Genomic DNA, 27,862 nt, shown 5'->3' with positions numbered 1-27,862 from the left:
GCGTCTCCCTCTCACGTGAGGTGCCGCCCGGCTCAGGGTCATGGAGGGGCCTGGGCAGGAGGAAGAGGAGGAGGCGGGGGCGGCGGACGCCTTGGAGCTGCTCGTGAGGCGGCAGCGCAGGGAGAAGCGGGAGCTGCAGGGTGAGGCCCGGGGCGGGGCGGGCAGTGGGGAGCGCGTGCTGTGGCCTGGGGAGGGTGGAACCAGGCGCCAGGTCTGTGCGACCCTGCCACAGCGCGGCTGCTAGAGCCAGCGGTGTGTGGAAGCGCCCTCCTCTGGAAAGAGGAGATGGTCCCTCTTTGGTGAATCGTTTTCACAGGCAGGATGAGGGCCCAGGAATTTGTCCCCCAGTCCATATTTCTGTGTGGCCTTTTACTGCATTATGGCCAGCACTGGAGTAGAAGGTACAAAACCTGCCATTGGTGCAGTTATGAGCAATGACATCCAGAAGGCGAGAAGGCCAGAAGCAGAGGTTTCTAATGAGTGGTATGCTGTAACGCTACACAGTATTGCAAGTCAATAGTTACTAGTTTGCATTTAACCATAGAAAACTTCAGAGGTAGGAAATACTAAAAATGTAACAGTTTCAAATTAACATTGTGTTCTAAGCCTTAGTCTCTGTCTTGCAATCAGACCAGTGAACGCGTGTTGACATACGTCTGAGACTTTAAACCAGTGGTGGGCAACCTGCAGCCCATAGGGGTTGTTTGTGCGCCCCGTGACACATTTTATTTGCTGTTCGCATGTGCAGGGTTCCCAGACAACACTGGTTTCCATCCATGTGGTTCAGGGCTACTCAACTAGGGTTGCCAAGTGTCCAGTTTTGAGGCAGACAGTCAAGTATTTGAACTTTCTGTTCGGGCAACAAATTGAGAAAATATAAATGAGAACATAAATGTCCGGTATTTTCTAAATAAGACGTAATGTAGATTGTGATGTAATGTCAAGTGTATCCAGTATTTTTGTTGAAACCATCTGGCAACCCTATACTCAACTTTGGAAGTTCTGGGGGCCACAATGAAACTCACAGCACATGCCGAAGGTGCAATATAAGTGTGGTTGCATATACATGCACATGTGAATACAAATATATGCAAATAGCTTTGTTCACCGTGACGAGCATAAATATAAAAATTAAGGCAAGACTACACAACATGCAGATCCCATTTAAGTCAGTTCTGCTGATATTAATAAAATGCAGTATTTACCCCACTTCCACCCATATGACAGTACTTTAAATGAGCAATGACTGTCCAGGAATTTAACTATTAAAACACATATGAACAGAAAACCAGCATATTGACTGTTTTTTTTGTTTCAGCTCCCAGCCGCATGTTGAGCTCCACGTTAAACCCAAGCTGCACTGCGGGCCGCAAACAAATGGGCTGTGGGCCTCATGTGGCCCATGTGTTGAATAGCTCTGATGTAGTTGTTTTCTCTACTGGTATTACTAAAGTAACATGCACGTAAAGCAAGGGCATATGAAGTGAAGTGCATGCTGATTGCACATGTTAACTGTGAGAACTGTGCACTCCCTCTGTATCCAATCAAAATGTTGCTATGGTTCAATCAGCACATCCCACAATTCCTAGGTACATGAGCACAGTTAGCAAAACTACCGTATCCTGGGAGACCATCTTGGTTATGACAATCTTGTCCAATGAGATGGAGGGCCACACTTGGTCCACTAACTTGTCTACGTTGCCCATAGCTCCTATTAACTGTCTTTGTCCTGATTTCTCATGCATCTGTAACCTTTGCAGCTTATCATGTTGCACTGTGATTCTTTTGCACTTAATTTCTGTTAATGCTTGAAGTAGTGGGTATTGGAATGCAGGGTTTTGATTTAAGCCCATCTGTAGACACCAGTCCTACAAACAAGCACGATTTAAATTCTAATTGCATTCAGTGCGGCTTCTTAGATGTTTAACGTTAAATGATCTGCAGTTTCAGAATTATTGCCAGAATTATCTTAAAAATACTGAGCTAATTTTCATAAGTCTTTGAGTATTACCTTCTTCAATAAAGATTATAAAACAATCCAAATTTTGGTGTGTCCAATTCCAGACATTATGCAAACACTAATTTCAACAGAAATTTTGCTAGCTTTTCAAAATGAACAGTTTGTTGAAGTAAAGTATGGAACACTTAAGTCCCAAATAATTTTTAAAAAGATATGGTTAAGTCCTGTAGTATTTATAAAGTTTACAGGTAGCAAATACTTCAATAGTGATGTATCTAGAATGTTTTCTTGTTTCCCCCATGGTTGATAATCATGTTTCAGAACGTATAGCTGTTTTAAAATGTAGTAATCATACTAGCGTGTCTCATAACCTGTTTAATTGTTATTCTAGTATGTCAAAATCTTTCTTATTTATATGACCCAATTTTAATCATATTTAAACTAATAAATTTAGCATATTCCCTTTATTAGAGATGACCATTTATTATTCTACTTGGTGTTCTACAGCCAAAATTCAAAGTATGAAAAATGCTGTTCCTAAGAATGACAAAAAGAGAAGAAAACAGTTGACTGATGATGTTGCTAAACTGGAGGCAGAAATGGAACAGAAGCACAGGGAAGAACTGAAGCAGCTAAAGGAAACTTTACCTGAGCAGGATAAGGTACCAGTTATGTTTAGCCTTATTTGTAAGATCTTCTGGGCAAATGTAATTTTCACTGAATTGTTAACTGTACATATTTGTAAGGGAGGACAGAATTATTAAAGGGTTTATGCACAGAATAATAGATTTCTGGTCTGAAACCAGCTTTCCCAACCTTTTTAGGATTATGGTAACCATAAAACTTGTGTGGTGCTCAGACACTGAGGGTAATTAATGCTATAGAAAAAAGCATATCCACAAGTTATTTTGAGAGAGTTTTAAGAGTAAAATAATATCAAATTAAGAGTGTTAGCAGTTCATTCTTGTCTGTCTTAGCTTAAAAAAATAGTTTAGCTTAGTGTCGTCACACTAACTATCTAATCTAGTAGTGTCCAGTAGGTTTATTGATGATGCTTTTGTGAGAGGTTCTTCAGTGATTCTTCTGTTGTGTGTCCTGTCAAGAATTTGTTCCTGAACCGAGTACTTCTCTTATGTTTCTTTTTTAAGCACACCTTATTGCTCTACATTTATGATTTACTCCTGGGAGAATTCTGCACCAAAAATTTGAAAATTCTGCACACAAGAAGGTGGCTTCATGCCGCTGGTTTGAATTCCAAAGGAGGGAAATAAAAGCAGTGGGCATGTTTGAATTATCACAGGTCCAGAGATATTAACATAAGCCATTTGGGTTCACTCCTAGAACTGCCCTAAAAGACCTTTTGAATGGAAGGGTCATTGTAATCCAGGTGTGGGCAAGATATACCTGTGGGCCAGATGTGGCCCTCCCACCTCTGCAGCACAGAGCAGCACCATTCAAAGTGCTTATCTGCTCGCTGTAGGGGGGAAGGGTGACTTCGTGCACTGCCCCTGCTGCCAGCAAATTTTCTCAGCTCTTATTGTTTGGAAACCGGCCAGTGGGAGCTCAAAGACATTGATGGGGTCGGGGCAGTGCAGCACAATATCTCAGCTCCCATTGGCTGATTTCCTGCCAATAGGAGCTAAGAGATTTTGCTGGGGGTAGGGAAAGCATGAGATACCTCCCCCTCCCACAGTACAGAACCATATGGAATAGCCAACTGGAGGTTGCTGGCAGGTAGGGAAGCCTGCTTGAGAGTACTGCTGGCTGCATCCCTCATGCCCATGGATATAAAGCAGACATCTGTGGATTTGCAGACCTCTATCAATGTAGTACTGCAAACCCAGTGACTGAACAGGAACTGCTTCTGAATGTAAAGGTCATATATGTATGAGTAAGCTTGTTTGTAATCTTTCTTTCCTTAAATTAAGGAATACAACTAGGGATGTAAGCGATTAGTCAGTTGAGAGGCAGTATCGGAGGCAGCAGTGAGGGATGGAAGCAGGAGCCGGTGCTGGGGGAAGCCTGCATAAAAGCCGGTTCCTTCCAGCACCGTCTCCATGGTGCCATCTCCCTGCAGTGCCACCTCTTCCCACCCACTCTCTCCAGCACTGCTGCCTCTATGAGTCAGGGCCCAGGCTCACTACAGGCAGAGGCTGCTGCCATGAAGCAGCCCCTGGCCATGGCGGCCCTGGGCTGGCCGTGGTCAGAGGCTTCTTTGGCAGCAGTCTCTGTACCCAGGGGATCCCAGTTTCCTGCTGGGACCCCCTATGGACAGGGTCTGCTGGTCCTCATGTGAGCCAGGTGCAGGAGCTGTCCCTGCTGTAGGTCTGCAGTCTAAATGTAGTCAGAGCTGGGCATGTAGGCAGCCCAGTTCCTACTAAATTTAAACTACAGAGGTGCAGCGGGGGTAGGTCCTGGATTCAGTGCAAGTTGGGACTGAGGAAGCCTTTTCTTATTGACTAATCATGTAGTCAATAAACATTTTTATGGATTAGGGGATTACCTGCCTCTTACCATCCTTAAATACAACTAGTAGGTAATTTTTTAGGTTTTATACTAGTTAACTATGCATACTGCTGTAGTAAATTTTCCTTACCATTTCTACCTACCTCTTTCAGTTTCTTATAATTTTCTAAAACTTGAAATATTTGGCTGAAATTTTCTAGGTGAAGTATTTTCTGATTGCAGATTTGAAAAGCTGGAACAAAAACTTGTTCAGCTACTTGTGAGTGTGAGTAGAGTGAAAAAGTCTTGTGATCATTTGTTAGAGAATAGTCCTCATTGACAAGTGACTGTCTTTGAGAATCCCAGTGAAATTGGTTTTGAGTTGCCGAAGTTATGACCCGATGAAAATATTGATGTATGTCAGGTGTATCATTTGTCATCTATGCAATAAAACCAGTAATATACCTCAGATACATTTATATTTTCATCCTCTGAAGAGACAATTTGAACTCTTTCATAGATTTATATCACCCTCCATTAAATATATTAGCATGAACTTTCTGGATACCACAATCAGCTTTAATGATAGAATCCTACAGACAACTGTATACAAGAAACCCATGTATCACCACACCCACTTCTATAGGTCCAGTACCCCCCTCCTAAACACACCAAGAAATTTGTTACCTACAGTCGAGGCACTCAGATATCACAGAATATGCTCTGAAGAGAGTGCTGAATATATTCCTTTGTGTGCTCAAAACTGTCTTTACGAAATAAGGACACTCTACAAAAGAAATTGATTGCATCATGGAATGGGTCACCTTTCAAATACCCTGAAAGAACCTGCTTCAATAGAGAAATAAAATCCCCCTGAGTGCACGCTCTTTCTTGTCACTTACCACACCTCACTGGCACCCATACGGGGTAATCAGACAACTTTAACCCATATTGTTGGGCACTCCTCCTGAAAGAAATGTTTTCTGAGCCCCTTCCTCTGTTCTTCAAAGCTCATCATCAAAAGCAAGCTCCCCACAGAGCAGGACATCCCAACTTAAAGTGTCACCAGACCCTGCCAGAACAGATGCAAAACTCGCCAATGTAGCACCAACAGGTGGAATAGATCTTGGGACCTCTGGAACTTAGTGTATGAGCCTCTGCTGCATGATCTAAAAGCTAGTTGGCTCCAAGCTAAAGCTGTAAAGCAGACTCATTATTCCCTTTGTAAGTGGTCTCAGTGCCACTAAGTAGGACAGAACACTAGAAGGTGTGTGGGTTATACCAGCTTATCTCCATTGCTACAATGGTCAGCAAACTCCCACACCCTCACAACATACCTTTGATGATTCATGCATACTTGCCTATCACATGTAGGCTACGTCTACATTGGCCCCTTTTCCGAAAGGGGCATGCTAATTTTACAGGTCGTAATAGGGAAATCCGCGGGGGATTTAAATATCCCCCGCGGCATTTAAATAAAATTGTCCGCCGCTTTTTTCCGGCTTTTAGAAAAGCCGGAAAAGAGCGTCTACACTGGCCCCGATCCTCCGGAAAAAAGCCCTTTTCCAGAGGATCTCTTATTCCTACTTTCAAATTAGGAATAAGAGATCCTCCAGAAAAGGGCTTTTTTCCGGAGGATCTGGGCCAGTGTAGACGCTCTTTTCCGGCTTTTCTAAAAGCCGGAAAAAAGCGGCGGACATTTTTATTTAAATGCCGCGGGGGATATTTAAATCCCCCGCGGATTTCCCTTTTACGACCTGTAAAATTAGCATGCCCCTTTCGGAAAAGGGGCCAATATAGACGTAGCCGTAGTGTATCTCAGTCTTCAGTAACTACTATGTGGACAGTTGTGCTCTCTGGTGAACTCTTACAGGAAAATGAAAGACAAAAAAAACCCTATCACCTGTGAATGAATACTTTTTTTTCAGAAAGTGATCACTCGATATTTATCAATCTTCATCCTCAAAGCAAACCTGCACAACACTTTAAAAACACAAGCCTGGGAGCTTAAATTTATAACTTTGCTAGACAATAAAAAGCATTATCTCAACGAAGACACTGAATTTATGGCTAATGACAACAATCTATAATCCACTAACCCTCTTTTAGTCCTGTAAATAAATAAATTTACCAGCCATTTCACCTTGGATGGTGCCTTAGAACATATGCTAACTGCTTATGTCAAACTATCTGTTCCAGCTTGTATTTAGCTGTGACACTCTTTATTTTTCCCAGACCTGAGAGAGTGCTCTATGTAGCTTGAAAGCTTGTCTCTTCAACAGAAGTTAGTCCAATAATGTCTCACCTTGTGTCTCTAATATCTTGGGACTAACTGGCCACAATAACACTGCGTGAGTTAATGATAAATTTAGCAATTGTGCAGTAAATGAGAGAGAACCATAGAGATAAGGTAAAGCCTGCCCCTTTTAATATGTACAAGGAATTAGTTCAGTTCAGAGGACCTTTCAAAGTTTGGCAAAAACATTGCAGTTCTATCTAGCCTAATAAGTTCTATTGATGAGATTTTATTTAAGAGTCTTTAGAGATGGTTGGATTGCATAGTTAATAGTCAGAATAGTTGGATGCATAACTTGTAACCCTATCTCCTTGTGACATTTGACAGATTTAATTATGTTGGCTAATTGTCACAAATTCTAAGGATTTGTGATGTTGGCTTTTAAGGTATGCAGTAGGGATGTGAGCGACTAGTTGACTATCCAATAAGCAGAAGCTTATCGTATAGTTGAGTAGTGACTCGACTAGTCACTTCCCACTCTTCTTGCTGCATTTATCAGAGAAAGGCAGCAAGGGGATGGGGAGCAGGAGTCAGTGCTGGGAGGGAGCCAGCTTAAAAGCCAGTTCCCCCCAGCACCGTTTCTGCAGGGGAGACAGAGGCACAGTGGGGAAATGGTGTGAGCGGAGACTGAAGCAGTCTCCATTCACGCTGGTTCCGATTGTTGTACTTCTGCTTTTGAAATGTAGCAAGAGCCTTATGGGCCTCCCATAGCTCTTACTACATTTAAAAGGTAGAAGAGCAGTGGGCAACTGTGGTGCTTCAGTCTTTGAAATGTAGGAAAATCCTGCGGGGCTCTTGCCACATTTCCAGGGCTGAAGTGCTGCAGTGGGAACATGGGGCGAGCAGAAACTGCTTGAGTCCCATCTTGCCCCTTGCTCCCTGCGGTGCTTCAGTTTTTGAAATGTAGCAAGAGCCCCTTATTGATTGAGTAGTCGATAGAAATTCCATTGACTACTCAATTAGCTGATTGATCAAAATTTAACATCCCTAATATGCAGATCAGATAAAAGTCCATGTATGGTTTAAGACAGTCTATTGTTGGAGGTTGTCTTTAATGTAATATTCACTGTACGCATTATACTATTTGGTTCTCAATCAAAATATTCTGTCTTATCATTCCTGGGCAGGGGACTGCCTGAGCCTGCCCTAGTTAACTGTAAGGTTGATGCTTACTGGTTAACTATTCACATCCCTAATTCCAAGGAGCTATCATAATTCCCCATTCTCACTCCATATTAACTAAAATATTTAGATATTTGTTTCTCTTTAGGTTGATTCTGTGGCTGATAATCTTGCAAGTTTTCACCTTGAGGAAAAAGAGCAACAGATTCAGCAGCCTCGAATATCGAAAGCACAGAAAAGGCGGGTAAGACACCAGTTTCAATGTTTTCTTCAGAGAAATGTTTTCATTTTCACACCAGAGAATGCATTTACTAACACTTGGATGGACTCAGCATGTGCTACTTCCATTAAATTTACTTAAATCTCTAAAGAAATGCAGGCAGCTTCCCGGTGGAATCAACTAAGCCTACATACAGCTGAGTAGGAATTATCTGAAAAGAGTTTTTCACCAGAAAACACTAATTCAACAAACATATTGGATTTGACAAACTTTAATTAAACTACAAGTTGGCTTCCTGACAGCTGCTGGGGCCTTCAGTATTCCATGGTTTGTGATGTAAGGGTAGCTCTGTCAAGGACTCCAGCATGTCAGAAGTTCCAGGGCAACTATGCCATGTTAGAGCTGCCAGGGTCCTTGCCTGGGAGTCTGGAAACCCGAAGAGCCATCTGGGCTCCTAGTCTTCATACCATGGAGTAGAAGCCTAGAAACCCTGGCTATAGCCAGGTCATGATTCTGGTCTCTTGTAGGGAACACTGGTCTGTTGCAGGGAACAAAGAGGCCCTGATTGCTCCTATTTGAGCCAGGCTCTCTGGCCTTCTCAGCATTTGGTTCTGAAGTCTGGAAATCCTGGAAAATCCATCTGATTAGGCCTCATTTGGAGTATTGTGTCCAGTTCTGGGCACCACATTTCAAGAAAGATGTGGAGAAATTGGAGAAGGTCCAGAGAAGAGCAGCAAGAATGATGAAAGATCTAGAGAACATGACCTGTGAAAGAAGACCTGAAAGAATTGGGCTTGCTTAGTTTAGAAGAGAGAAGGGGACATGATAGTGGTTTTCAGGTCTCTAAAAGGGTGTCACAAGGAGGAAGGAGAAAAATTGTTTTTCTTGGCCCCCGAGGATAGGACAAGAAGCAATGGGCTTAAACTGTAGCAAGGGAGGTTTAGGTTGGACATTAGGAAAATCTTCCTAACTGTCAGGGTGGTCAAACGCTGGAACAAGTTGCTTAGGAAGGTTGTGGAATCTCCATCTCTGGAGATATTTAAGAGCAGGTTAGACAGACATCTATCAGGTATGGTCTAGATGGTATTGGGTCCTGCAGTGAGGGCAAGGGACTGGATTTGATGACCTCTTGAGGTCCCTTTCAGTTCTAGTGTTCTATGATTCTATGAGTCACAGGAGCCAGTTGGCATGGGAATCTAGAAGCCCAGGGTCCCTGACCCTATGGAGGTCTGCATGGTGGGGCTGATACACCTGCCAGATTAACATAATTCTTGTCAGTTTCAACCTGCTAGAGTTGCAGGGTACATATTCAGTTTCAGAAACACCATGTTTTGATGTTTCTAAAATGAAATTTTTCCCAGGAACCAAAATTCTTCTGTTTTGGTCAACTCTAATTGGTGACATACCTGCATGATTTCACAGCTTTGGGTTGTGTCTCATAAAAGTAAGCCATTGGTGGGTTGCAAGGTGCTTTGTTTACTTGCATGTCTGTAGGCAGGGCCTCTTGCAGTTCCCAGTGGCTGTGGTTCACTGTTACTGGCCAGTGCAAACTGTGGGAAGTGGTATGGACCGAGACACTGCTTCCTGCAGCTTCCATTGGCTGAGAATAGTGAACTGTGGCCACTGGGAGCTGCAAGCTGTCCTGCCTGGGGACGGTCCGGTAGATAAAATGTCTCATGGTCCACCAGTGACTTATCCTGATGAATTGCAGCCCAAAGTTTGAAAACCCCTGCTTTAGGCACTTTTAAATATCACTATTCTTGTGTTGTCGTCTGGGTCTCTTTGGGTGGGCATTACTCTACTTGCTTAATTAGCACTCCTGAGCCCATCTGCATGAGTGGGGAAAATGTAGTGACTTTGTTAAAGAAAGCAATACTGCTTATTGTTGTAACTGTAGTTCTTTGGGGGTGTCACCTCAATGCATTCTCCCTACCTGGAATTCTTCTGTTTTAGGATTCTGGGGAGGAACGTGAGCCACTTGGGATTTTGAGCCTCTTATAATCTCCTGACTTCCTGTGCCGTAAGAGGGTAGTTGCTTGGCAATAGCAGGTATTACTTTCCAGAAGATTGTCAAAGCTCTGTAGCTGTAGGTGAAGGAAGCACCACACTAGTATGAATATGCAGAGCCAACAGTTGGGTAGCTAATATATTATCTCAGCTAGATTTGGCCTGGACACTGAAGTTTATCCATCTTTCTTGTCAAACAAAAAATATTGTGAGATTTTTAAGGACTACAGATAGTCAGCACCTCAGTTTTATAGCTCCTCCAAAAGATAACTGACTTTAGAGTGGTATCTACACTAGCCAAAAATTGCCAGTGCCTCTTTCTGTACTTTTTCTGAAGGTCTTCCATCAAAGTACTAACTTCTGAGCCCATTTAACTTGATCAGATGGTAAAATAAAATAAAAAATCCTGGAAATATCACAAAATTTAAACAAGTCTTGTGGTAAAACAGGCAACATGTCTCCTAGCACAGCTCTGCAAAATTCTTACCTCACTGCAATTTGACTTCATGAACTGGTGTTTCACTATCTCATGGCTTGACAATAAACTTGTAGGCCATAATTTTCAAAATTAGGCACCCAAATAAACAAGTGATTTAGCTGTCTTTGAACTTAGATACAGGCAGACCCCAGGTTACGTCAATCCGACTTAAGTCGGACCCCTAGTTACGAACGGTGGGTGGGGGCACAGCTAGTGCCCCCCGCCCCCGCAGACCAGGGAGACGCGGAGCGGCTTTTCTTGCCGGGAGGACGTGGGCGGTGGGCCCGCCGAGACGCGCCGCGGTCCTGCCGCCCGCGTCCGCCGCGGCTAGAAAAGCCGCTCCGCGTCTCCCTGGTCTGCTGGGGGGGGGGGGGGGGAGGGCGCAGCTAGTGCACCCCCTTCTCCCCCAGCATACCAGGCTTTTCTCGCCGACACCTGGGGTAGAGCATCTGGGGTGCTGCCGGGTTGGTCCCACAGTGCCGAGGTGCGACGCTACTGGATCAACCCAGCAGCACCCCAGTTGCTCTGCCCCAGGTGTCCCCAAGTCAGCCGCTGCTGAAACTGACCAGCGGCTGACTACAGGAAGCCTGAGGCAGAGCTGCTCTGCCCCGGGCTTCCTGGAATCAGCCGCTGATCAGTTTCAGCAGCGGCTGACTTGGGGACACCTGGGACAGAGCAGCTGGGGTGCTGCCGGGTTGGTCCTGCCGCGCCAAGGGTCGGCGCTACCAGACCCACCCAGGAGCACTCCAGCTGCTCTGCCCCAGGCCTGTCTGATTCAGCCGCTGCTGGTCAGTTTCAACAGCGGCTGAATCTGGACGCCTGGGACAGAGCAGCTGGGGCGCTGCCGGATTGGTCCCCGCAGTGCCGCACCTCGGTGCTGCGGGGACCAACCTGGCAGCACCCCAGCTGCTCTACCCCAGGTGTCCCCAAGTCAGCTGCTGCTGAAACTGATCAGCAGCTGATTCCAGGAAGCCCGGGGCAAAGCAGCTCTGCCTCGGGCTTCCTGTAGTAAGCCACTGGTCAGTTTCAGCAGCAGCTGAATTGGGGACACCTGGGGTACAGTATGTATCAGTTCCGACTTACGTACAGATTCAACTTAAGAACAAACCTACAATCCCTATCTTGTATGTAACCCGGGGACTGCCTGTACTTATCTCATGCACCATCCTGGAAAATGTTAGTTTAACTTGCTAATTCTACCGTACAAAAGTTATTCTTTCCTGAAGGATGGATTTCAGTGTACTTATTACCTGAAAAGATACTGACCTTCCTTCGGTGGCACAATGCACAGACATTAATCTGAGCAACAAAACTCTGAATTTCATAGAACTGAACAGGAAACCAATAATTGCACAGACACTTGGGAGCACTTGTAAGCTTGAGCTTTATTTTTCATATAATTTTCATATGAAATCCATTCTTTTTTGTGCTTTCCATCCAAGGAAAAGAAAGCTGCATTGGAGAAAGAAAGAGAAGAAAGAATAGCTGAAGCAGAGATAGAAAATTTAACAGGAGCCAGACATCTTGAAAGTCAGAGGCTTGCCCAGATATTGGCCGTAAGGCAATTGGAGATTAAACAGATCCCATCAGATGGCCACTGCATGTATCGAGCTATTGAAGACCAGCTCAAGAATCAGCAACACTCCTGGACTGTTCCAACCCTCAGAAGTCAAACTGCAGAGTACATGCAAAGTCACATTGATGATTTCCTCCCGTTTCTAACGAACCCCAACACAGGAGACCTGTATAGTCGAGGTAAGAATGAGCTTAATAAATAGTTCTTAAGTGGTTCTTAAAAGTGTCTTTTTACAAATGTTACCACTAGGGTTGTTAAGGACTAGTCGACTATCAGACAAAGGCAGTGAGGACGGGGGGAATAGGAAATACTTTAAAGCGGCAGCACTGCCCAGCTGAGCCAGGGATCAGCTGTGCAGTGCTGCTGTGCATGGAGGCCGGGGTCAGCTGGGGACTCCCCAGCTGATCCTGGGCTCTGCGCATTTCAAATTAGCAGTGCAGCATGGAGCCCGGGGTCAGTGGGGAACGCTGAGTCCTCCACTGATCCTGGCTCCATGCTGTGCTGCTGCTTTGAAATGCACAACAGCCCCCACTGGGGACTTTTGTGCATTTCAAAACTAGCATGCCAGGTGCAGCCCAGAGTCAGTGGGAGTTCCCGCTGGCCCTGGGCTGCACCTGGAGTTCCACATTCCTCCTTTGAAATGTGCAAGAGCCCCAGTGTTGCTCTTCTGCATTCCTCCTTTGAAATGTACAAGTGCCTATGGACTACTCAATTAGCCGCAATTTAACATCCTTAGTTACCAGTAGTTTTGAAGCTTATCAGTATTACAGTTATTGCTGTGTTGTGAACAGTTACCGCACGGTTGTACCTGATCTGTACGCCATGCTTTTGTTTGGTAGCGTGTCTACACATAGGAAGTGTATACTTCGTTCTGGTTATATAACATAATTTATCTCATCTATGATATAAAACAACCCTCTTATACTTTGACCTTGTAGCAACAGTGTGATAAGCCTGTTCTCTGAGTAGGCTGAAACTGTAATGAAGATGGTTTAAATCCTAGAATCATAGAATAATAGGACTGGAAGGGACCTCAACAGGTCATCGAGTCCAGCCCCCTGCCCTCAAGGCAGGACCAAGCTCCACCTACACCATCCCTGACAGATGCCTATCTAACCTGTTCTTAAATATCTCCAGAGAGGGAGATTCCACCACCTCCCTTGGCAATTTATTCCAATATTTGACCACCCTGACAGTTAGGAATTTTTTCCTAATGTCCAATCTAAACCTCCCCTGCTGCACTTTAAGCCCATTACTCCTTGTCCTGTCCTCAGAAACCAAGAGGAACAAATTTTCTCCTTCCTCCTTGTGACACCCTTTTAGATATTTGAAAACCGCTATCATGTCCCCCCCTTAATCTTCTTTTTTCCAAACTAAACAAGCCCAGTTCATGAAGCCTGGCTTCATAGGTCATGTTCTCTAGACCTTTAATCATTCTTGTCGCTCTTCTCTGTACCCTTTCCAATTTCTCCACATCTTTCTTGAAATGTGGCGCCCAGAACTGGACACAGTACTCCAGCTGAGGCCTAACTAGTGCAGAGTAGAGCGGCAGAATGACTTCACGAGTTTTGCTTACAACACACCTGTTGATACAACCTAGAATCATATTTGCTTTTTTTGCAACAGCATCACACTGTTGACTCATATTCAACTTGTGGTCCACTATGACCCCTAGATTCCTTTCTGCCATGCTCCTTCCTAGACAGTCGCTTCCCATCTTGTATGTATGGAACTGATTGTTCCTTCCTAAGTGGAGCTTCCTGCAAGGATCAATGTTGCTAAATCTTGTTTTGGAAAAAAATATACCTTTGATTAAGCCATTTAGGAAACACACATTGTAAACTTGACTTTGACATGAAATGATTTAGCTGGACAATGACTTTCAAGTTATCTATGCCTAAATAGCAAAATAGCTCCCCCTTTAAAGATTTTCAGAGATACTGTTCGTATCCTGTATCTAAAATAGGCATTTCATGGAAGGAAGCCTTTAAGCATGTTTTAATAGCTCAAAAATAACTCTTCAAAAATTAATAAAAGCTTAAACTTCCATGGAACAATGATATAGAAAAGTGTGGTATATGTTGCTGTTCCTGTTAATATGGCAACTAGTGAGTCGAGACAAGTGTTGTTCACATGGTTACCACATGTGCTGTAAAGCTGAATATTAGTACAGTATTGTGGAAGTTACGTAGTCTGCATGCTTGCTTCTTATGATGTGTGCTGCCTAAAAGAGACATTATAGGTACTCCTGTAGTGTTGGTGCCAGATATTAGCAGCACTGTAGCATTTTAGCTAACTCTCTTTTGTCTGAGGCTAGACTTCCTTTCTTAGATTTTAAATTACCTTTTTATTTATTGGTAGGTTTATTTCCTCTGTATCAAAATAGATAAATCTTCAGTTTGCCTTATAAATCTTTACCCATCATAGTCTCTTTGAAATGCACACTGATTTTCTTTAAGTGATGTGAGAGGTAGTTAATCCAAGAAAATGCTTTTTGGTCTTAACAGTGTGTAATTGTCCAGTTTATTATTCATCAAGAATGTATTAAATAGTGATTTTTATGAAGAGGTTTACCAATTTTGTTCTTTTAATATATAAGTGTACAGATCTTACTTGCAACCCCCAATCGTTCTTGCCATTTTACTGAGAGAAAAACAACCCAATAAATTTGGAGGAAAACATAGTAGAACTGCAGATAGTTACAGGACCTGAAAAATATATTTGACATCTATCTTGTATGTGAGCCAAGCCTACAAATTAGATAGAAAAATACTTCCACTGCATGTTGTCTCTGAGCTATAACTCCTGCAGTTAAAAGCTATTGTGTGCCACTTATTAGGTACAATATTTAGTTTGATAAAATTTATTCAAGAAGTGCTTTAAAATATAATTTGCTGTTTCCTGGATTTTATTACTCTACTAAAAGATTTACTTGGTGTCCTTAACTCAGTTTTTGTTTTTCTTCATTGAAATCGTTGCTCTGGGATGGGATTGGGGTTGAGGGTTTCAGTATGCAGTCTCTCCTGGGGAGAGGACTGCTCCAGCCCCCTCTTGCCACAGAAGCTTGGAGTCAGATGAGAAGTGCCTGTCCATGGCCACTGCAGCTCCAGCTGGGGGAAGGATGCATATCCCCTGCCTGAGACAGGTCCAGGTTTTTCTGCTCCCCAACCAGATAGAGGAATGAAGCAAACTGTGCATTTTCCCCTCACTTCCTAGCAAAGGGGAACGGCACCCCTCCCTGCCCTAAAGAGTGCCTGGGAGGTTGGAGGCTCAGGGCTGGGGCAGTCTTGGACATGCAGGGAAGCCCCCTTACCTCTGCCAACCCCTTTCACCTGCCTGCTGATTGTCTCTGTTTTGTATGGTTTTATGCATTGGAGGAGGGAAGCTTCAGAAACCTTTGCCCCTCCTCCCTGCACAACCAAACCCTTACCTTGCCTTAAGTTATGATAAGAGGACGATGCATACCAAATTTGATGGTCCTAGCTTTTACAGTTTATGAGGAATTCTTGAACAGATGGACATGCAGACAGACACACAAACTCTCTGAAATACAGGCAGTCCCCGGGTTACGTACAAGATAGGGACTGTAGGTTTGTTCTTCAGTTGAATTTGTATGTAAGTCGGAACTGGCATCCAGATTCAGCCGCTGCTGAAACTGATCAGCAGCTGATTCCAGGAAGCCCGGGGCAGAGCAACTCTGCCTTGGGCTTCCTGTAGTCAGCCGCTGGTCAGTTTCAGCAGCGGCTGACTTGGGGACGCCTGGGGCAGAGCAGCTCGGGTGCTGCTGGGTTGGTCCAGTAGCGCAGCCGCTCCTCGGCGCTACTGGACCAACCCAGCAGCACCCCAGCTGCTCTGCCCCAGGCATCCTGATTCAGCTGCTGCTGAAACTGATCAGCAGCGGCTGAATCAGGACTCCTGGGGCAGAGCAGCTGGGGTGCTGCTGGGTTGGTCCAGTAGCGCCAAGGAGCGGTGCTGCGGGACCAACTGGCAGCGCCCCAGCTGCTCCGCCCCACCTGCTCTACCACAGGCCCCAGGCTTTGCTCCACATCTCCCTGATCTGCTGGGAGGGGGGCACTAGCTGCGTCCCCCCCCCCCCCACCGCCCAGCAGACAAGGGAGACGCGGAGCAAAGCGGCAGAGGACCTGGGTCCGGACCCGCGGCGCTTCCAGATCAGCGCCGCGGGTCCGGCCTGGGTCCTCTGCCGCTTTGCTCCCCGTCTTCCTGGTCTGCTGGCTCCCCCAGCAGACCAGGGAGACTGGGAGCAGCTTTTCTCGCCCCAGAGGAGGCGGGCGGCGGGACCAGGCGTCCCGCCGCTCCAGTCTTCCGGGGCGAGAAAATCCCTGTTCGTAACTGCGGATCCGACATAAGTCGGATCCGCGTAACTCGGGGACTGCCTGTATATAGTAGAGTTCCTTACACTGTGTTCTACTTTTCCAGCCCCAAATTTTTTTCTCTTATCAATATTTTCAGCCAACTCACATTCAAGAAAGACATTTACTGAGAAGTTTACGCTTTCCTTTTTCTTTTATTCTCCCTGCAGAGGAGTTTGAAAAATACTGCGATGATATAGTCAACACAGCTGCATGGGGTGGTCAGCTGGAAGTAAGTATGGGATTGTTTGTTTTTCATGATGAAACTCTGAAGTGATTTGAAAATTAATGGATTTTTAGAAACAAATTCTTAGGAATGCCATTTTTTCACTTCAAAGAAAGGGCTTTTCTGTAAGAGAAATTTCTGGAGACCTAATTGAGCATAGTTGTAAAGACATATAATACCTACTTTGTAGAGTGTGTTTCATTAGTAGATCTTGAAGCACTTTACAAAGGAAGTGTCATTATTCTCTTTTTTTACCTTTACCTCATACTTTACAATGTGGATTAGTATTTTCTCATAGCATTACCTGTTTGTCTGTATTGCTTACAGCAGCTTACGTCTTTACAACTTGTTTCCAGTCTGATCATTGACAACATGGAGGGAAAGAGTAAAAAATAAGACGGAAAGTTGGTTTTTCTATGTTTAAAGAGGGTCAACATACTTCAGCTTGTTGACTTGTACTGTAGTACAGCAAGCTATTATACCACTAAGTAATTAGAGTGAGATTTATAATTAAAACTGAAATAAACTTTTTAGCACTTAAGCTCTATTTTTGTATATCATTCTGCGTTAGTGTGGAAAATAGACTCGTTGCTGTCTTGAATTCTGCTAGCACAGTGCTACATTACTTTTATCGACAAAGCAAGAGATAATTAATATAAATCTTTCATTTGAATTTAAAAAATAACCACTGGAATTTTGCATAGGTTTTATAAAATCTTGCGTCTATAAAAGTCCCTCAATTTTAAGGCCTAAACTGACCTAATGATCTGTGTGGTACAATGAAAAATACTTAATTTTATTTAATTATACTTCTCAGTATATTGTTTTCTTCTCTTAAAGCTACGGGCTCTGTCACACATTTTGCAAAAACCAATTGAAGTTGTGCAAATGGATTCTCCTCCCATTACTGTTGGTGAAGAATATTCAAGCAAACCATTAATACTTGTGTAAGTAGATATTTTACTCCTATTTTTTTTATTCATTTTTTTTTCATCACGGGAGAATATTCAAGAACTGATGGTGACTGAAATATTTCATCTACTCTTTCTGACTGTTACAGAATAACTGTTACAGTATGTTACAGAATCAGTTGTCTTAAAAATACATGCAAAATAGCCATCAGTAAATCAGGTTAGGAAACAAAAGAAGCTCAGTCACACATCTATCACTGTTTTGTCAGCTGACTACTATTTAACAGCCTTCAGCTGTTCAACAAAAGGTATTTTATTCACAATTATAAAGATAAATGTATTTAATTTATTACTCTATATAAAAGCTCCATTAATGATGTGTGTAGGATTTTGTCATTACCATCAAAACTAAAAAAACCACTCCTTCCCCCATGAAAACATGCAGCCAAACTTCTGACATAGTTTCCATGATAATACATTTTTCTATGCTGTCTTTAACTTTTAATCGAATGTCTTCAAACTATCTGAAAATAGAAAGTAGACATGTTAATGTATGGGTCAATTTTCTAATATTGTTTTTTTTTTTTAAAGGTATATGAGATACGCATATGGATTAGGAGAGCATTATAATTCTGTAAAACCACTAACAGACACTACTACAGAAAATGGTAGCTAGTATAAAAGTCATGGTATGCATGGATAATGGATGCTGCTTGATGTTCTGGGCTCTTCATCTCTGGATCGTTCCCAAGCAGACTAGAAAACAAAAGTAACACAAAGGAACTTTTAAGAGGCACACAATATTTGACTACATATCAAAAGTCACAGTTTAAAACAGTACCTAGATTTTGCTGATTTAGATAATGTTTTAAGATATTATTCTCTAAAATGTTGACTGTGCAAGCTGGAGTAATTTGCATAGTCTGAGTATTTTGGGTTACATAGCATACTGTGCCACCATGAAAAGATTGATAGCATATGCTTCAGGTAGCTTGTGTTTTTTTTCCTGCTTTTGTGCATTTCTACTGAAGAACTGACATGATTTCCAGACTCTTATTAGGTAATTTGAAGTAGACTGTGGTGATGATGGAGATATTATTAAGGCATTTAAATGACAAATAATATTCTAGACTGGAGTGATCATCAATATACTACTTTAATAGTCCCATATTAAATATTTAAACAATAGTAAGGCCCCCTCCTAATACTGTACTTACATCAGAGCTAGATGCAAATCCAGCTGAAAATCTTATCTGACTCAAAAGGTCACACATCTAACTTCTGTTTTTTTATGGATTCTCATTTTAGTTTTTTAAATCAGGTTTTGAAAACTGTCTTGTCTTAGGCATTTCTGCTTATGGCTGTAGATGACAGCAAATGAGTGAGAATTGATAACAGCACTGCTGGTGCACATAGTCCTACCTGTAGAACACAGGGCGTTCAACTTTTTGTTCTTTTGCAGTTTGTTTTTCTTTACAATAGTTGTTTCAAATAAAGACTTAGTAAACTAGTTCATTTATGCTGTTTAAAGTGCTGCCATTCCATCAGATCTGCAGTTTGAAAATCAGTTTACAACATTCAGGTGTGGTCCGTACTTAAAGTTTAGGTCAGTGTACCTATGATATGTAGCAGCGTCAGCACCTGAGCACCCTAGCATTCCCTACCTGATCTTTGGTGAGGATATAACTAGATTGCTAGAAGAATGTTTCCATCAACCGTACTTTCTATCACTTGGAGAGATGGTGTTTCTGCAGTAGTGGAAAAACCCTTTCTCATGTTGTAGGCTATGTCTATGTTATGGAGGTATGTTGGCAAAACTGTGGTGCTGTAGTTATGCCCCATAGACCTTGTAATGTAGACACTGCCTTATACAGCCAGTTGTAAAAACTGTGATGGCTTACCAAAATTAAGTAACTTTAAAGATGACCTGCAAAGAAAATTGGATTGGTGTTGTCTTATTTGTTTCTTTGTGATGTACAAAGAAGACTTAAAACATATAAGGAAAGCCTGCTAATACCAATAAATTATTTTTATATAGACACTTTCAAACTTTTTACAACTGATATTTTTAACTGCTTGAATAAACAAGTTGGGAGAAAAGCAGTTATTAAAGATGCAACAGTGCTGCCCCTGAGCTGAGAGCTTAGAGAGTTTATAGTTCTTATCTAAGACATCTGAGTCCTACTGGAATACCAGAAAACTGGTTGACATTCCTGGTGCTTCTAACATTAAAAAGGAAACCTAATTATGTCTTCTTTATATATCATAAAACAGTAAGACACAAAACCAACTATTTTTCTTCTGTGGGTCACTAAATGAAAGCACTTTGTGATCTTGCTGAAAGAGATATAAATGAGTACTTTACAAATACCATCTTTACTTGAATAGGTAGTCTTCTCCCTGTAAAGAATGTTTGATTATGAATTTCACGGCATGGAGCTTGCCAGGTAAATCAAATGTTAACCTAATTGTTTGGCAGTCTTTATTTGTTTGGTATTTATTGTAACAACTAGTTGAACCCAACTGATGTCTTGATTTCTTTTTTGCTATGCCTGTTACTAGAAATTGATTCATTAGTAAAAGAATTTATATAGAAATAATCTTTAATGCCATAAAGAATTATCATAACACTAAAAACAGTATATAACTGTATTATCTAAAATGGATGTAATAGGCAATGCACATGCTGATTTATGTACCTGAATAATGAACAATTATCAATTAATTGACAGTTTGTCCAGTTTAATATGTTTATAACATTTATGAAGCAAAAGAATATTGAATTCTAGTGAGTAAATGACTTTGCTGGATGGGCCTTGAAAAAAACAGACAAAAAATATGGAAATTTCCACTGCTTTAACCCAGTAGTTTTCAAACTTTTTTTTTTTTCTCGTGACCCTGTTGAAAAAAAATTGTTGATGTCCATGACCTAACATAATTTGACTAAAGGCTCTAGGGTGGGGCTGAGGATGAGAGCTTTGGGGTGTGGGAGGAGGGTCAGGGTTGGGGCAGGAAGAGCTTACCTTGAGTGGCTCCTGATCAGCGGTGCAGCAGGAGTGCAGAGTCATGCTTTCCTGGCACCACAGACCATGCTGCACCCCAGAAGCAGCCAGTAACAGATTCCCAGACAATGGGAGTGTGGAACTAACTCTTGGGGCAGTGTGAAGAGCCTGCCTCCCACTAGGAGCCAGTCCGATTGCTGGCCACTTCTGGGGCACAGCGCAGTCTGCGGTGCCAGGACAGGCAGGCACTGATTACTCTGCAGCAATGAGACCCAGTGCCTGACATTGCGACCCAGTACTGAGTCAGATAGTTTGAAAACCACTGCTTTAAACTGATTGAATTAGATGTTAGAAACTTATTTGTATTTATTGAATTGAATAAGATTTAATTTACCGTTCCACTTAACTTATTTTAGGACAAACTGGTATCATACAATTTCCCTGCAGTACTTCCTGTTCCCCCTCAAACTGGTGAACTTACTGATTTTCATGTTTGTCATGATCTTACAACAAGTGCATCATGTCTTAGTCAACCACCAATTCCATTCAAGAAGACAACTCTCTATTAAAGGATTAGAGATCCCAAAGCTCATATTTTTCTCCAGTTTTTAAATGAATATTATCTCCTAGTGACACTAGTTGCACTTGTCATGACCTTTATCAGTAGCATCCACTCCATCATACTATAGAATTTTCCCATCTTAAGGGAGATATGGCTAGCTAGATCCTACAAAAGCTCCATGTTTCACTTTGTATTTTAACATTTTACTGCAAATTGAAGCATGGCTTACATGATTTCCATTGATGCTTCTAAAATTATAGATCTTCTTTGAAGGTTGTCTTGCTATTCAGTTCACATTTTTAATTTCTCAATTTTATCTAATTATTCTGGTTATGTCACTTGAGGGCCACAAAATATTCCACCACTTTCTGATTGGTGTCTCACCCCTCAAAAAGTAGGAAGTAATCATGTCTAGAACCCTGCGTGTATTTGCAATTTGTATCCATATTAAATCTGTGATCCCCAAAAATGGTCTGCAGATAAAAAGTGGATATCTGTGTATTTGCAGAGCTCTAATCAAGTCCCTTCCTTTCCATGTTTAGCTCAAGTTCATCTGAAGAAATAGCTTTTGTCCATGAAAGCTCATGATACTCGCTCTATATATTTGTGTCTTAAATGCCACAGGATTACTTGTTGTTTATAACTTAGAGAGATAGTTATGCAAGGTGTATTTGTTGATGCCAAAGATTTTTAGATATCATAGTTGCCTTATGTTTTGCTTATGCCAGTGGGAGTGGCAGGGTCGACCAGGCCCAGTGACTAATGGCAGGAGTTGGAGTAGTGCAGAGATGAGGTGGCATAGAGCCTTGCTTGTATGAGGTGGAGACAGTGGGTATAGGTGACTGATAGGTAATATATCAAGGTCATGCCCCATTCTCTCCGGGCTGTGGCTGCAGCAGGGATAAGGGACAATACCATTCATCACAGGACTCTTCAGCAGGGAGGGTTTGGGGATCAGGCAGTGGCTTTGTACCCCATTTCCCCCCAGTCTATGGGTAAAAATTAATGGAGATAGGCAATCTCCTGCAACTGGAAGAGACCTTGAAAGGTCATGGAGTCCAGTCCCCTGCCTTCACAGCAGGACCAAGTACCCTCCCTGACAAATTTTTGCACCAAATCTCTAAATGGCTTCTGCAAGGCTTCTGGGTTTAGCAGGCCAATGCTCAAACCACTGAGCTATCCCTTCCGTGATACATAGTATTGTGGAGGGAGTAATGTGCTTGCTCCTTTCCTGGGATAAGGTGCAGAAGATAGGTGGTGTGACCGGGGACCCACACTGAATTATTCAATTAGGGCAAACTATAAAGAATGGGGCGGGGGATAATCCCCAAATCTAGTGAACATTCCAATAATTAGATTTACCAAACTAGTACAAAACAGCTTCTTGGTTACCCAGAAGCAAAAACGCACTTTTCTTAAAGCAACCTAGATTTGGACTTCCACTCAGACCCCCAAATCAAATAATGATTATTGAAAATCTTATTTATCTACCAATCCCCAAAGATCAAACACATTACCTCCCATGTTAATGAATATCTCACATCTTACTCAAAAATAGGCTTGCTGTCAATTCTTACTAACTAAACTAAAAAAGAAGAGAGCATTGGTTAAAAGGTCAGTATACCTACCAACATGAATCCAATTTTGAGATTACTTTCATAGTAGAGAGGGTGAGCTTTGTAGCTGCATAGAATTCTTTCAAAATTAATCCATAGGTTATGATCCAAGATGATCTAGATGGGACTGGAAATCTCAGTTTTAGGACTCAAAGCTTCTACAGCATGGAGCATCAAGCAGATCTGATAAGAAAAAGGATTAGGATTCAAGACACATTTATATAGTTTCAGGCCTTCTGTTGATAGCAGGGACTCATTAGGTGAACAATAGGCAACCAAGACATTGAAGTAGACCTATTTCCTAAACATCAGTGGTAATTAACTACATTAATATAAGGCAAATGCCTGTTTCCCACCATTCATGTGAGATTTGCTATATGCTTGAGAGACCAATGCAGTGGTATCACTCTACTTAAATGTTAAGATCTCTTTTGGATCTCTGAAATAATAGAATACAGCATGGATGGGAACTGTTTGAATCTTCTTTGAGTGATATTCCCATGGGAGCTCCACTGTTGGTGTTGGGTTGTCTCGGCATCACAGATTGGAGTTTTTCCTAGCAGTAGCTGGTAGGGCTGCGCATGTGCAACAGGTGCCTTGTGCCATTCGTGCCTTTGCACATTGTGCAGTTGCCTGACTCCCCTCAGTTCCTTCGTTACTGCCCTTGGTCACAGATGGAGCTCAAACTCTCTCCCTCTCCTCAGCTGCTTAGAGGTAGAAAACATAGTTATAGTTGGTTAATTTTCCCTGTTCATTACTTAGTTTGTTCTTTAGTTACTCTAAAAAACACATGTTTTTTTCTTCATGTACATAGTTTTAAATGAAACTGAGCGGACAAACAGCATGCAATGGGAATAGGCCTGAACTGCAGCCGCCTTGGATGTTTCATCTCCCCTTTATTTAAAAAAAAAAAAAAAAAAAGAGCCAGCGAAGAGAAAGAAGGAAGATGAACAAAGCTGGCATAGAACAACTCCAGTAGTTAGTCTTTTTGCTACGATGCCAGGTTCCCCAGATTTAAGAAGTGCAACACTTGTTGGGAGCTTATGCTGGCCTCAGATGACCATTCCTTATTCATCCATTGCCTGGGAGAGACCCATGTTCCCCAGAAGTATGTTCTCTGCTGCAGCCTCACAGCCAGAGCGTGCAGAGAAAGGGAGCTGCATCTCTGTAAGCTCTTCTTGGATAAGGCTCTACAGCCTGCAGAATTATTGTTGAATGGACAAGTGGGTGTTGAGTGCCCCCCCCCATTAAAAATTATTGCCTAGCCCTGACTTAAGGCATATGCTCTAAGAAGAAAGCACAGAATATACACCTTAATACCAACAAAACCACCTTCCCCAAACAAGGACACTCCACCAGTGGAGTAGATCACATCATGGAACAGGCCATCCACATGACCCACAAGAACTTATTTCAATACACGTATCCATGGCTGTCACCTACCACCCCACACGGAAGTCATATAGAGTATTATTGACATACAACCTATATCCATGGAGAACCCCATTCTGAAATAAATATTTCCTGCACTCTCCTCTTCTGGCCTTCAGACAATCTCCCAGACTGTCCAGACTCATCATCATCCCACAGACTAGCTGGTCCTTATTATTCAAGAATAATCTTCCAAGCAACAAATTTGAGAGTTTGGTCGAGGGCCTTCACAACCTCTCGTATCCACCAGTGCCTCACAACTATGAGGCAATCTTCCACACTGTGTGCGCCCTTTTTACAAACAATGGGAAGTGACTACTATGGACTGATGGGTCCTCAAGATTGTAAGATGTGGATACACCATCCCCCTCCTCTCTTCCTCCAACCTCCCCACCTCTCTTCAGGAACCCCTCTCATGAAAAACTCCTAAAGCAAGAGGTAGATCATCTGCTGCACATCAGAGCCATAGATGGGGTGCCTGAACAATATCAGGGCAAGGGATTTTATTCCAATTACTTTCTCAAAGAGAAGAGAACAGTTGATTGGAGGTCTTTCTTTTATATTGATTGAACCCGTACCTTCCGCAATTCACAAATTGTTTGTCTCAATTGCTGAATGCTCTCCAGGAATCCCTTGTCTCAACACATTTCCAGAACTATAGTGTCATTCATCACCCACTGCTACTCCTTACAAAGCAGAGTACTTCCTGCTTCCCTGAGGGCTTTCGCCACACTAGCTGTTTCCATATCCACAGCCTTCCTTAGGTGTGTCACTTCATGACATTTGTTGTGCAGCCACATGGTTGTCCAACCCCACTTTTGAGACACTACGCAGTTTTGACACAGATGGATATGGGCTCTTCATATGCTAATGCAGTGCTCTCCACTGCTAAGTGTCAACTCCAAAGCCCATCTACCAGCTAATTGATTACCACTATGTAGTGGACCCAGGGGAACAGCAGTTGAAGAAAAGTAAGTTACCTTGTGCAGTAATGACGGTTCTTTGAGATGTGTGTCATGTGGGTGCTCTATCATCCATCCTTCCTCCCCTCCTCTTCTTCAGTTTAGATCCTGGCCAATCGGCGTGTACTCTGACGGGAGTTGGGCCTCGTGTCTGAAGTGCAAAGGCGCTTATGTGGCCCGACCAGCTATTGCTAGGAAAAACTACGATCAGTGTCAGGACAACCTGACACCAACAGTGGAGCACCCACGGGGGGAAACATCTTGAAGAATTGTCATTACTGCATGAGGTGAGTAACTTCCTTTTTCATTGTTAACCTGTAACAATATTTCTGTAACACACAAAAACACAAACATTACCAATATGTCATTAGTTTAAAGGATGAATTTGGGTCATTTATCCTGCAGGCTGCTTAACCCTTTGTGGCCATCTGTCACAGTAGACCTGTATGATTCTATTCAGAAAACAACGGATAGAGAGCAAACAACTTGTCTCTGCTTCTGCAGGTGTAGTTTCAGCCCTATTCCTATGAAAGCAAGCATATCCTAATGCTGCTGGATGGGGCCTCACCTCTCTCTACTTGCTAGGTGTTCTGTGAAGTACAAGGCATGGGGTGGGGAATAGGGAGACTGAACTGGGGTATTAGTGAAAGAAGGAATGGCATTGGAGGGCAGTGAGGATGTTGGGAACTGAAGAGGGTGAGGTGTGTATTTGGAAATACTGGAGAGGCAGGGTGCTCCCTCAAATTAACTTGAAAACATGGGTCAGTATGGCTTTAAATAACTAGGGTGCCATCTCCACTTCACTCACTGGCTCGCTATATTTCTCCTGTTCACTTGTCATTAAGGTAACTCCATTCAGCCGCAGACCACACAGTCTTACCACTGTAACTCAGCACACCTTCTTTAGCAGCCAGTGGGGCTAGTCCTGCATGCTCACAGCCCATGCCAGCCAGGGTGCAGTGCGCTTGCCGTGGCAGAGCAGCGGCCACTGCCTACTAGCACCAGGCTCTGCTGCTGCTGCCCGAGCTGTACCTTATCTTTGGGGTGGGGGGAGGTTGGGGCTCCCCGCGTGCACCCCAGGCCATGGCATTGTGCTGTGTGTGTTGCTATGGCCACGGGAAGGGTTTCCAGCCCGCAGCGGGTGGGTCAAACAGCTGGAGCAGGACGGCTCGGGACTCCCCGCGCATCCCTCCGCCTCGAGTGCGGCGAGCGGCGGCGGAGCATGCGCAGTAGCGCGCCAGGTAACGGCCAAGCCGCCGCGTAACGTCAGGGCTATGGCAGAGCGGCTGCTGCTGCGGGTGCGGCGGGGCGGCGATGGGACCCGCTCGGTGTCGCTCCGCGGGATGCGGCTGCAGCGCGTCCCCCGGGGCCTGGCGAGCCTCCCGGGGCTGCAGGCCCTGAGCCTGCGCGACAACGAGCTGCGCTGCCTGCCCGAGGAGCTGGGCAGCCTGAGCCGGGTGAGGCCCCGCAGGCAGGCGGCTGCCACCGCCCTGGGACCCGGCGTGCGTGGCCGCTGGGGGCGCGCGTAGCCTCACGTGCGGAGGCGCCGGGCAGCTCCTCGTCGCCCACACAGAGCCTGCCCCGCCGGCTGCGGGCCCCGCCACCTACCGGCCCCTGGGCGCCCTAGACCTAGAGTTTACCGGCCCCGCCTTGGGGATTTAGGGCGGTTTGTGTGATCTGTGTAAGGGATCGGATTTCTCTTCTGGGGAGTCTTGAGAGTGCGAATGTGTCTGTATTCTAAATAAACGGCACTAAGTCCGAGATGGGATTGACGTTCTCTTACCCCCACCCTTCCACACAGCACTGAATTCACCTTAACACTGTTCAGTTAGTTACATCAGTAACTTGATTTCAGCCGTTACTCTCAATTTATATTTGCATAAATAAAAACAGAATCTAGCCCCTGTATCTTGGTGTTATTGGGTTGTGACATATTTTGTTGGCAGTTGAATTCAGTTATTTTATATTAACTGGCTAGAAGAGTAAAATAGAAGTTCTGCACTGATAATTGTCTACTATATGACATTGTTTTATTATATGTATTTTGAATATAGGCATTGATTTTTCTGTAATATACGGAGAATAGAAGGAAAATTTAATAAAGGTATTAATTTGCTGGACATCTATGTTTAAAATAGGATGAGTTTATTTTTTCAGTCTGTCTTTACTAAGGAGGATACAGTGTGTAAGAACATTTATGAACATCTCTTTATAGTTGATGGAATTTAATTTGGGAAACAATGTCTTTGAGGAAATTCCAGAACAGCTGAAACATCTCAGTTCACTGCAAAAGCTTCATTTGTTTGGAAATAAGATTGCTACAATATCATCCACGGTATTTGGTAAGTCAGTGTAAATCAAAACAGACAAGTAATTACAGTGTTTTTAGACTTTAGCTATAATAATGCATTAGCTATTCCATATATTCATACCAAACAGGATTTTTTTGGTAAAGAGTCAATTTTTTCATATGTTTTATAAACTTTTATAAGCATGATGAAACAAATAGAATATGTCAGCGGTTTCCCAACTGCTGGTCCGTGGATCGGTGCCGGGTCACGAACCTCTGGCTGTTGGGCCACGGCAGTTCTGGGAGCTAGGGCTGGGATACACCACCCAGCGCCTCCCCTACTGCTGTGGCTGTTGGGAGAGGCATGTCCTGTCCGCCTCTCAGCTAG

At 43.3% G+C, this 27,862-nt stretch overlaps 1 protein-coding gene and 1 long non-coding RNA gene across 2 annotated transcripts; one reads left to right on the top strand and one right to left on the bottom strand.

Moving 5' to 3' along the window:
• OTUD6B (OTU deubiquitinase 6B) lies at nucleotides 1-20,340 on the top strand. Its single transcript, XM_075920405.1, has 7 exons — nucleotides 1-140; nucleotides 2,468-2,622; nucleotides 7,972-8,067; nucleotides 11,971-12,283; nucleotides 16,645-16,706; nucleotides 17,541-17,647; nucleotides 18,203-20,340. The coding sequence occupies exons 1-7, from the start codon at nucleotides 41-43 to the stop codon at nucleotides 18,285-18,287; spliced, it is 918 nt and encodes a 305-aa protein (XP_075776520.1). The 5' UTR covers nucleotides 1-40; the 3' UTR covers nucleotides 18,288-20,340.
• On the bottom strand, nucleotides 17,644-26,671 carry LOC142827000 (uncharacterized). The gene is made up of 3 exons (XR_012901321.1): nucleotides 26,065-26,671; nucleotides 22,804-22,974; nucleotides 17,644-18,135 (listed from the first exon to the last, which is right to left on the bottom strand). It is a non-coding gene; the product is annotated as an uncharacterized LOC142827000 (long non-coding RNA).
• Between the last annotated feature and the right edge of the window lie 1,191 nt (nucleotides 26,672-27,862).

Source organism: Pelodiscus sinensis, chromosome 2 (assembly GCF_049634645.1).
Source record: "Pelodiscus sinensis isolate JC-2024 chromosome 2, ASM4963464v1, whole genome shotgun sequence".
NCBI classification, from domain to species: Eukaryota; Metazoa; Chordata; order Testudines; family Trionychidae; genus Pelodiscus; species Pelodiscus sinensis.
This window is presented reverse-complemented; position numbering and strand designations above follow the sequence as displayed.

Bases quoted from the DNA above. Each gene is read 5' to 3' on its own strand.
- OTUD6B (XM_075920405.1), top strand. From the start codon at position 41: ATGGAGGGGCCTGGGCAGGAGGAAGAGGAGGAGGCGGGGGCGGCGGAC. The intron at 2,623-7,971 runs GTACCAGTTATG...GTTTCTCTTTAG, and splicing joins CTTTACCTGAGCAGGATAAG to GTTGATTCTGTGGCTGATAA. The intron at 12,284-16,644 runs GTAAGAATGAGC...TTCTCCCTGCAG, and splicing joins AGGAGACCTGTATAGTCGAG to AGGAGTTTGAAAAATACTGC.